The sequence below is a fragment of the Colias eurytheme genome, chromosome 23 (genome assembly GCF_061535395.1).
Source record: "Colias eurytheme isolate Ceu_HAF_F1 chromosome 23, ilColEury1 Martin Lab GWU primary, whole genome shotgun sequence".
Lineage (NCBI taxonomy): Eukaryota > Metazoa > Arthropoda > Insecta > Lepidoptera > Pieridae > Colias > Colias eurytheme.
In genome coordinates, this window is record NC_143002.1 from 8,571,715 (window position 1) to 8,580,938 (window position 9,224).

The 9,224-nt window shown below is 45.5% G+C and overlaps 2 protein-coding genes across 4 annotated transcripts; one reads left to right on the forward strand and one right to left on the reverse strand.

Annotated features, from left to right (window-relative positions):
- The first annotated feature begins 554 nt into the window (after positions 1-554).
- LOC149898440 (uncharacterized) lies at positions 555-2,590 on the forward strand. Its single transcript, XM_090115294.1, has 5 exons — positions 555-726; positions 794-1,132; positions 1,273-1,452; positions 1,617-2,018; positions 2,437-2,590. The coding sequence occupies exons 1-5, from the start codon at positions 661-663 to the stop codon at positions 2,485-2,487; spliced, it is 1,038 nt and encodes a 345-aa protein (XP_089971420.1). The 5' UTR covers positions 555-660; the 3' UTR covers positions 2,488-2,590.
- LOC149898441 (uncharacterized) lies at positions 2,538-5,720 on the reverse strand. 3 transcript variants are annotated; one of them, XM_090115539.1, is made up of 6 exons: positions 5,222-5,712; positions 4,809-4,964; positions 3,845-3,979; positions 3,617-3,696; positions 3,393-3,527; positions 2,538-3,327 (listed from the first exon to the last, which is right to left on the reverse strand). In XM_090115539.1, the coding sequence occupies exons 1-6, from the start codon at positions 5,342-5,344 to the stop codon at positions 3,234-3,236; spliced, it is 723 nt and encodes a 240-aa protein (XP_089971665.1). In that variant the 5' UTR covers positions 5,345-5,712; the 3' UTR covers positions 2,538-3,233. The 3 variants fall into 3 exon arrangements, with proteins under 3 accessions (XP_089971665.1, XP_089971663.1, XP_089971666.1); XM_090115540.1 differs by having other exon boundaries at positions 3,189-3,327; positions 3,617-3,692; positions 5,222-5,720; XM_090115537.1 differs by having other exon boundaries at positions 2,538-3,527; positions 5,222-5,719.
- Between the last annotated feature and the right edge of the window lie 3,504 nt (positions 5,721-9,224).

A 9,224-nucleotide genomic window follows, 5' to 3' on the forward strand; every position in this document is an offset into this window, starting at 1 on the left:
GCAGTATAGCAATAGTATGACACAGATGCCGTACATGGTCAAATGACCAAATTTACCACCGGTAACTCTCGGAAATTAAATAAAAATTCCGACTTGGTGGACCACCATTTTTGTACGGCACTGAGCGGTTTCTTATTATTTTTAATGGATCTATCGATGGTTAAGAATGCCGTACAAAAATATATGACCAAAATTTACCGAGTCTACCTGTACTTTTCAATTCTCATCTGCACTCAGTTGGACAGCTTACAAGTGACGGCATAGCTTACGGCATAGTGATGAATCTTATTATTTTTTGCTCTGCTATCGTTCTAGATATGTCCCCTGGTGGTTCATTTGACCCATATTTTTGTCCTATGCGGGCTTGTAGTCTAATACTACGTCCTGGATTGTATTTAATATGCTACACTGCAGTCTGTAACTTGTGTTATCTAATTTACTACAAAGAAATCACAGAAAGAAATCAATAAAATATTGTTTAAAAATTATGTATAGTCTATAGCCTGCAATATTGACATTTGATGATTTGACTTTCTGCGACAGTTGACTTTTGAGTGATAACTTTTTTGCGCGAAACTAGTGTTTTGAAATATTAATGTATAAGTACATTATGTTATTTAACTGAAGTTGCGATTAATGATATAAATCGACTCTACAGTAATGTCTGATGATAATTATGACGATGAACTACCCCAAATCTTAGTCAATAGTTCGTGCCGTGATTCGGTATGCACTTATAAATTTTTGTTTGTCAAGTTTGATATACCCATAATAATATCCAAACAAATTGCAGGACGATTTCAGCATGCCAACAGCAGACGTGTTGGCATCGCAGCGCGCCCGCGAAGAAGAATGCGAGGAGGAGCTCCGCCAGCTGCGCACGCAGTATGAGCAGCAAGTGGTCCGACTCACCAGCACCGACTCGAGCAGCTCGGAGAGCGAGGGCTCGCTGGCGGCGGCGGTGGGCGCGCTCAGTGTGGTCAGCCCGCCCGCCGACCTGCCGCCCACCGCTGCCGATTTAGTTTGTTTACTGGCTACCAACCTCGCCAAATATAATACAGAATTTCTGCCGGCCTATCTTGAGATTTTACAGACTAACAATGAAGACTTGATCAAAATGGCTACAGATGAAGTGAGTATATTTAGTCTTTTAATAAAACTTTTCACTAAATATATAAGAGGTTATAAGTTGGTTATATTATTAATATGGATATATTGGTACTCGGGATACACATAATATTTATCAAATTTATGAATTCATGGGCATTACAGATAGCAGAAAGCATAGAGTGTATACTGATGGACACATTCGAGTGTAGTAAACAACGGAGCGATGGTGAGATTGTGGTAGTGACGAGCTGGCTTTGGGCGGCCAGCATGTGGAGAGCTCCCCGGGTGCCGGGCTCGAGGAGGTTGCTGCAGGCGATGCTCGCTCTTGCAACACCACATCAGGTTCATTCTATATTTAATTCATAAATCAAATCGAGGCAAGTGAATTTGTAATGCAGCTTCCTTTCAGCAAAATATGCTCTCTCTTTAACTCCAGTATTATAGGTACTTTCCCTCCAGGACTACTACTATATTTAATTACGCTTAAATGAAATCATATTCATCAGGTGGAGCAGGTGTCGGGCGCGGTGTGCGCGGCGGGCGCGGCGCTGCGGTGCGCGGGCGCGCTGGTGCGGGCGGCGGACGCGGCCGCGCCCCACGCGCTCGCCGCCCGCGCGCGCGCCGCCGCGCTGCGCCTGCTCGCCCCGTGCGCCCCGCCCGCGCCGCCCGACGCGGACGCGGACGAGGTGCAGCACGTGTGCGCGCGGCTGGGCGGCGCGTGGCGCGGGCTGGCGGCGGGCGAGCGCCTGGCCGCGCTGCAGCTGGCGGGGCGCGCGCGGTGGGGGGGCGGCGCGTGCGGCGAGGGGGAGGGGGGGGACAGCGCCGCGCGCGCCGCCGTGCGCGACCTGCTCGCGCTCGTGGCGCAGCCGCCGCCCGCGCAACACCGACACTCGCCCGAATATCTCAAGGTGAACTCCACAGTCCTCCATTAAATGTGTGCTAATAAATAGCGATATCTGTTTATTTGAGTGTTATGTCTGAAACTAGATTTCCGTCCGCGGCTTCGCCCGCGTTTTCAAAGGAAAACCCACATAGGTCTCATTCCGTGGGATTTCCGGGATAAAACCTATCCTATGTGTTAATCCAAGTTACCCTCTATATGTGTGCTAAATTTCATTGTAATCGGTTCAGTAGTTTTTACGTGAAAGAGTAACAAACATCCATACAAACTTTCGCCTTTATAATAGTATTAAGATTAAGATGATGCAACGTGCAAAGTATGCTATTTGCTTTTCATTATAGAGAAATATATAAGATATTACTGATTGAAACTTTGGGCTGATAAATATTGATAAATATTATTAATTTATTGTTTATTGTCTATAGGTAGTTGTGGGAGCATCGAAGCTGCAAATTCTGTTCCGGACCAACTCATGACACAAAGAGAACCAAATGTGGAAAAGGAATGATGAATGAAAAGAGCTCCATAAATGTAAAAAAGAATATTTATTTATAAAAATACATGGAATATCAAAACTTACCATTTGTTTTACTTATAATATACAAATAATGTAATCGTTAGGCGTAAGTTAATTGGCAATATCATTACGTAACAGACATTGTAAAAAATGGGAGATTCTTTAATGCTTGTCAATTTAACAAAAGTCTAAAGTTAGTTCCAGAATACTTGATGTGTAAAACTATACATACAAATAATATTATTTACTTAAATTACATGATAAAGATCACCTTTTAAAATCCTCTGAAGAAAAAAATGTGTACAAATTGTCATTATGGCTCGATTAAGATTTTATCAATGGTTAACCAATATGAATATTATATTATATAATATATTTATTAATAAATCTCGATAACGATAAATAATAAATCTCGATAAATATAAATCTCGATTTTTAGTTATTGTGTCATCTATATTAATTTATAGATGACACAATTACTTCACAATTATTATCGAATTATTTATATTCCTAAAAAAATTTAAATTAGTTTAATATTTTACTTTGATATAATTAAGCGATCAATTGTATTCGATTTAAATTTTCAAATATATAAGCTAAACACAGCCCGCTGTTAATCCGCTGTAGTCATTAATTTCCAAAATTTAAATATTCGAACATTTTCCTCCGGTCAAGTTTTCGAACGTGGATCGCGGGGCGCGTCGGTCAGGCGAGCGGCAGGTCGGTGCCCAGCCGCAGCAGCGGCAGCGTCAGCGCCGCGCCCGCCACCGCGCGCTCGTACGAGCCGCGACACTCCCACCTGCACACACACGCGCGTCAGCGGGCTCTGCGCGCACACACACACACACACACACGCGTACCCACCCGGCCGCCTGCAGCAGGCGCTTGGCGGCGCCCTGCAGCGGGCTCACGACGCACTCGAGCGACTGCAGGCCCGCGCCGGCGCCCAGCTGCCGCGCGCCGCCCACGAGCGCCGCGCCCGCGCCGCGCCTCTGCCACCTGCAACCGCGCAGATTTCGTTTCAGAACGACTTTGCGTCGCGTCGCCTCGAACGAGCGATAAAAATATTTCAGCGAGAACTTTCTTACTGAACGTCGACGGCCAGCGAGTGCAGCCATCCGCTCCGCATCGACCCCCAAAATTCCGACACGCTCGCAGTCCCCACTATCTGCGGAACAATTTATTGGAACGGAATCACATAATAATATGTATCTACCTACAATCAACATCCTAAGTTCTATATTAAATTATTTTATGTATTTTTTTGAATGTACAATGCAGAATATAATAAATATGTAAATGAAGTTGAGACGCACATGTGTGTACATGTCGCTTCGGCTCTCGTCGTGGCGGCCGTCGTTCAGGCGCAGGCGGATGGGCACGGCGCCGGCCGGCGGCAGCAGCGCGCCGCGGGCTTCCACCACCACGCCGAACATTTCTCCATGTATACTCTGTGTTTCATTTATTCAATATAATTATATAATACAAAAAATTTTATAACCAGCATAATAAAGTTACTTGACTTGTGAGCCTTTGTATCTAACAAATTTTTGATGTTTTAATAGTGAAAGTAACAATTGAGTTTTAGAGACACAAACCCAAAGATATCAAGAGCCCATGAATATTAATAATTACAGGTAGATGTAATGTGCCTTCATCCAGGTTCAGCTGTACCAACTGCATGGTCAAGACTCAAGATACTGGACACTACATTTTTTGATGAATGCAAAAATGAATTCTTTGATATTTGATTATGGAGGAGGTGGAATTCCTCCATCGAAAAGGGAGAATCGTCAACCAGTCTACTTGACTGGCTGGCCATTAAGGCCCTGATGATTGATGTCGGAAAGTTTTTATATGATGTGTAGCTAAAACACTTTCGCTTGCACGATTCAGTGAGGTGCACCCATATAGTTATTTTTGATACATAATAATTTTAATGTGTTACTAATAAGTTCTAGCTGCAAATAACAGTGGCACAAAAAACATAATCTTTGTAACCAGCCAATAATAATTATAAATTCTTATTTCAGTAGGTTGCCACCAAGACAACATACTTAGGTGATGCAGTACCATGATCTAAGTATTCTTTTGATTTATGTGTATTCTATTCTATAACATGACTAGAACAGCATATTATTCTCTTGTTATTATAATTATTTTGTTCAAAAATTATTGAAATTATTAAAATGCTCAGCGCTAAACTGCTTTTAAAATATTATAAATGGTAGCCTAAAAGCATTCCTTGTTTTTTATGTGAAGGAAAAATTTTCAAACTACCTGAGCATGTTTGTGTGCCAGAGTGTACTGCTGAAGCAGAACAGCAGCAGAGACCACGGCGACCACCGCCGGCACCAGCAGCAAGCAGCCGCGAGCTGACACACCGCAAAATATGAACAGCACTGCACCACTCAGCACACAACACTCTAGTGTCAACTGCACATTATGTTCATCATTCTCATTCCAATACATATTAATTATCCAATAACATACATCATAAAGCAACATTATATTGTCACACAGGCATGAGGCAGTATAGAAATAACCTGTTTAGATGGACTATTGGATCAAATATTGTATTATAATTATAGTAAAGTAGAACATACTTTTAATAAATAAAATTGACCAGTGCAAAGTATATACTATACTATCATTAACATTATGATCTTGTATATCTTTTTAATAATACATACCTCTTGAAAAAAAAAGAAGAAAAAGGTGTCTATAAAACCCGTGGAATAAGCATTTCGTACGATTTCTTGACGCTTCTGCATATCTCCTGGCATCGAAGGCCTTACTATTAATTCACACGACATTCTGCTACCTTATTTATAAACACTATTAATATTTATGTATGATTTCTGATAACGACTCTAGCAGCGAATTTTGTCTTGGGTATATATAATTTAATGGACTGAATAATATATAAGAAATAATTGCTTAGTTACTATCTGTATCCAAGAAATTTTATCTCTATATTAATGTAAATAATTATAGAACTTCAATAGTTAGTAGAAGACTTGCAATCGTTTTAATTTGAAGAATGATCAATGAAGTCCGAAGAAACTGAAGATAATAAGTTCAAGTGTCAAAGTCAAACACGTCTAAGTAGACAGCTGACAGATGCAGTGTGATCTTCATTTTAAATAAAAACCTTGCCACCCTTCGAAAAAAATTGAATTGAATTGAATTAAATAAAAACCGGCCAAGTGCGAGTCGGACTCGCGCACCGAGGCCGAGGGCTCCGTGTGGCTCCGAAGTCCGAACCTCCGAACAAACCTATTTTTTATTATGTTGTAATTCATGTTTTTAGCAATTCTTCCTATTTTTTCCAAATCTCCACTCATCTTAAAAAGTGCTCCATTTGCGAAGTGCACCAATTAAGAAGTGCACCAGTTGCGAAGTGTAAAATTTCAGAAGTGCACTAGTTGCTAAGTTCACCATATTTTGAGCATGGTTTACAAGTTGAGATGTGCATCAAAGGCTTTTAAGCAAATTTCAAGACTGTATGTTCACTGGATACTTCCAGTACTTTGTAGGTTTTGATTTCCTTGCAAGTTGCAAGCAGTTGGCTATTTATTAAAAATTATTATATAATTAAAAATTCATGTTTTGCGCATTGAGCTATTATTACTACCTTAGAGTATACATAATATTATATACTATCTACTATAAATTATTGTCGTCGTCAATAACCTTATTAACTGATTTAAAGAGGCAGGCATTCAGTCAATATAGGTGCCGCGGTAGCGGCCGGCGAGTGCCAGAACCGACTCGATATTGTTTTACTTGCCCATTACAGAAAGATTTTAGTGTTAAAATCTATTCAAACCTATATTGACTGAATGTCTGCTCTTTAAATCAGTTAATAAGGTTATTGACTAAGGGTGGCTTAGTCAAAAAGCTTAATAACCGTCAATAAGGATATTGACTGGTTCAGGGTTTTGACTGTAACATATACATATAATTAAATGTAATAAATAAATTATAAATAAACAATTAAAAACTTTTCAATTAAAATCAATCAATGTAACAAAAAAAGTTGATACATAATTATGTACTTTATTTTCATATTTTCATGATTTAACATTTTTTTTTTCAAATAATATCCACAGTACAATATTTTCTAAATGTGTAAAATTATTATTTTCCACTATTGAAATTTACGTCATGTAATATCTAAACATCTTTCATACCAAATGCCATTTCTTAAATTTTGCTCGAACCAATCAACTGACGAAAAAATGTAAAATTTTCGTCGGCGCCATCTTGGATTTTGGGTTGGGTTGGGTTAGGTTAGGTTAGGTTAGGTTAGGTTAGGTTAGGTTAGGTTAGGTTAGGTTAGGTTAGGTTAGGTTAGGTTAGGTTAGGTTAGGTTAGGTTAGGTTAGGTTAGGTTAGGTTAGGTTAGGTTAGGTTAGGTTAGGTTAGGTTAGGTTAGGTTAGGTTAGGTTAGGTTAGGTTAGGTTAGGTTAGGTTAGGTTAGGTTAGGTTAGGTTAGGTTAGGTTAGGTTAGGTTAGGTTAGGTTAGGTTAGGTTAGGTTAGGTTAGGTTAGGTTAGGTTAGGTTAGGTTAGGTTAGGTTAGGTTAGGTTAGGTTAGGTTAGGTTAGGTTAGGTTAGGTTAGGTTAGGTTAGGTTAGGTTAGGTTAGGTTAGGTTAGGTTAGGTTAGGTTAGGTTAGGTTAGGTTAGGTTAGGTTAGGTTAGGTTAGGTTAGGTTAGGTTAGGTTAGGTTAGGTTAGGTTAGGTTAGGTTAGGTTAGGTTAGGTTAGGTTAGGTTAGGTTAGGTTAGGTTAGGTTAGGTTAGGTTAGGTTAGGTTAGGTTAGGTTAGGTTAGGTTAGGTTAGGTTAGGTTAGGTTAGGTTAGGTTAGGTTAGGTTAGGTTAGGTTAGGTTAGGTTAGGTTAGGTTAGGTTAGGTTAGGTTAGGTTAGGTTAGGTTAGGTTAGGTTAGGTTAGGTTAGGTTAGGTTAGGTTAGGTTAGGTTAGGTTAGGTTAGGTTAGGTTAGGTTAGGTTAGGTTAGGTTAGGTTAGGTTAGGTTAGGTTAGGTTAGGTTAGGTTAGGTTAGGTTAGGTTAGGTTAGGTTAGGTTAGGTTAGGTTAGGTTAGGTTAGGTTAGGTTAGGTTAGGTTAGGTTAGGTTAGGTTAGGTTAGGTTAGGTTAGGTTAGGTTAGGTTAGGTTAGGTTAGGTTAGGTTAGGTTAGGTTAGGTTAGGTTAGGTTAGGTTAGGTTAGGTTAGGTTAGGTTAGGTTAGGTTAGGTTAGGTTAGGTTAGGTTAGGTTAGGTTAGGTTAGGTTAGGTTAGGTTAGAGGTTAGGTTAGGTTAGGGTGGGTTGGGTTCCCGGTGGGTGGGTCTGGTTGGGTGGGGCGTGGGTCAGGTGGGGATAGGGGGAGGCCTCCCAGATATGGTGGGGTACCGGTGGGTTGGGTGGGACCAAAATCAGGTGGAGGAACTGGGGTGGGGTGGGTGGGTGGGGGTGGGGTGGGGTGGGGGTGGTGGGTGGGTGGGTGGGGTGGGGGTGGGTGGGGTGGGGGTGGGTGGGTGGGGGTGGGGTGGGGTGGGGTGGGTGGGTGGGTGGTGTGGGGTGGGGTGGGTGGGGGTGGGGTGGGGTGGGTGGGGGTGGGGGTGGGGTGGGGGTGGTGGGGTGGGGTGGGTGGGTGGGGGTGGGGTGGGGTGGGTGGGGTGGGTGGGGTGGGTGGGTGGGGTGGGGTGGGGGTGGGGTGGGTGGGTGGGTGGGGTGGGGGTGGGGTGGGTGGGGTGGGTGGTGGGTGGGTGGGGTGGGGTGGGGTGGGGTGGGGTGGGGGTGGGTGGTGGGGTGGGTGGGTGGTGGGTGGGTGGGGTGGGGTGGTGGGTGGGTGGGTGGTGGGGTGGGGTGGTGGGGTGGGGTGGGGTGGGGTGGGTGGGGTGGGGTGGGGTGGGTGGGTGGGGTGGGTGGGTGGGTGGGTGGGGTGGTGGGGTGGGGTGGGGTGGGTGGGTGGGTGGGGGTGGGGTGGGGGGTGGGGTGGTGGGTGGGGTGGGGGGTGGGGTGGGGTGGGTGGGTGGGGTGGGTGGGGTGGGTGGGTGGGGGTGGGGTGGGTGGGGTGGTGGGTGGGGGTGGGTGGGTGGTGGGTGGGTGGGTGGGGGTGGGGTGGGGTGGGGGTGGGTGGGGTGGGGTGGGGTGGGGTGGGGTGGGTGGGGGTGGGTGGGGTGGGGTGGGGTGGGTGGGGTGGGGGTGGGTGGGGGTGGGGTGGGGTGGTGGGTGGGTGGGTGGGGTGGTGGGTGGGTGGGTGGGGTGGGGTGGGTGGGTGGGGTGGGGTGGGGTGGGGGTGGGTGGGTGGGTGGGGTGGGGTGGGTGGGTGGGGGTGGGGTGGGTGGGGTGGGTGGGTGGGTGGGGGTGGGGTGGGTGGGGTGGTGGGGTGGGGTGGGGTGGGGTGGTGGGGTGGTGGTGGGTGGGTGGTGGTGGGTGGGGTGGGGGTGGGTGGGGTGGGGTGTGGGTGGTGGGTGGTGGGGTGGGTGGGTGGGTGGTGGGGGGTGGGTGGGTGGGTGGGGTGGGGTGGGGTGGGGGTGGGGGGTGGTGGTGGGGTGGGTGGGTGGGTGGGGTGGGGTGGGTGGGGTGGGTGGGTGGGGTGGGTGGGGTGGGGTGGTGGGTGGTGGTGGGTGGTGTGGGGTGGGGTGGGTGGGTGGTGGGTGGTGGGTGGGGTGGGTGGGGTGGGGGGTGGTG

What these genes read in the sequence shown, in the direction of transcription:
- LOC149898441 (XM_090115537.1), bottom strand. Translation starts at nt 5,344, where the DNA reads ATGTCGTGTGAATTAATAGTAAGGCCTTCGATGCCAGGAGATATGCAG. An exon ending in TGGCACACAAACATGCTCAG is followed by an intron (nt 3,980 to 4,808) that starts GTAGTTTGAAAA and finishes AATGAAACACAG; the next exon opens with AGTATACATGGAGAAATGTT. An exon ending in GAAGCGACATGTACACACAT is followed by an intron (nt 3,697 to 3,844) that starts GTGCGTCTCAAC and finishes ATTGTTCCGCAG; the next exon opens with ATAGTGGGGACTGCGAGCGT.
- LOC149898440 (XM_090115294.1), top strand. Translation starts at nt 661, where the DNA reads ATGTCTGATGATAATTATGACGATGAACTACCCCAAATCTTAGTCAAT. An exon ending in ATAGTTCGTGCCGTGATTCG is followed by an intron (nt 727 to 793) that starts GTATGCACTTAT and finishes AACAAATTGCAG; the next exon opens with GACGATTTCAGCATGCCAAC. An exon ending in TCAAAATGGCTACAGATGAA is followed by an intron (nt 1,133 to 1,272) that starts GTGAGTATATTT and finishes TGGGCATTACAG; the next exon opens with ATAGCAGAAAGCATAGAGTG.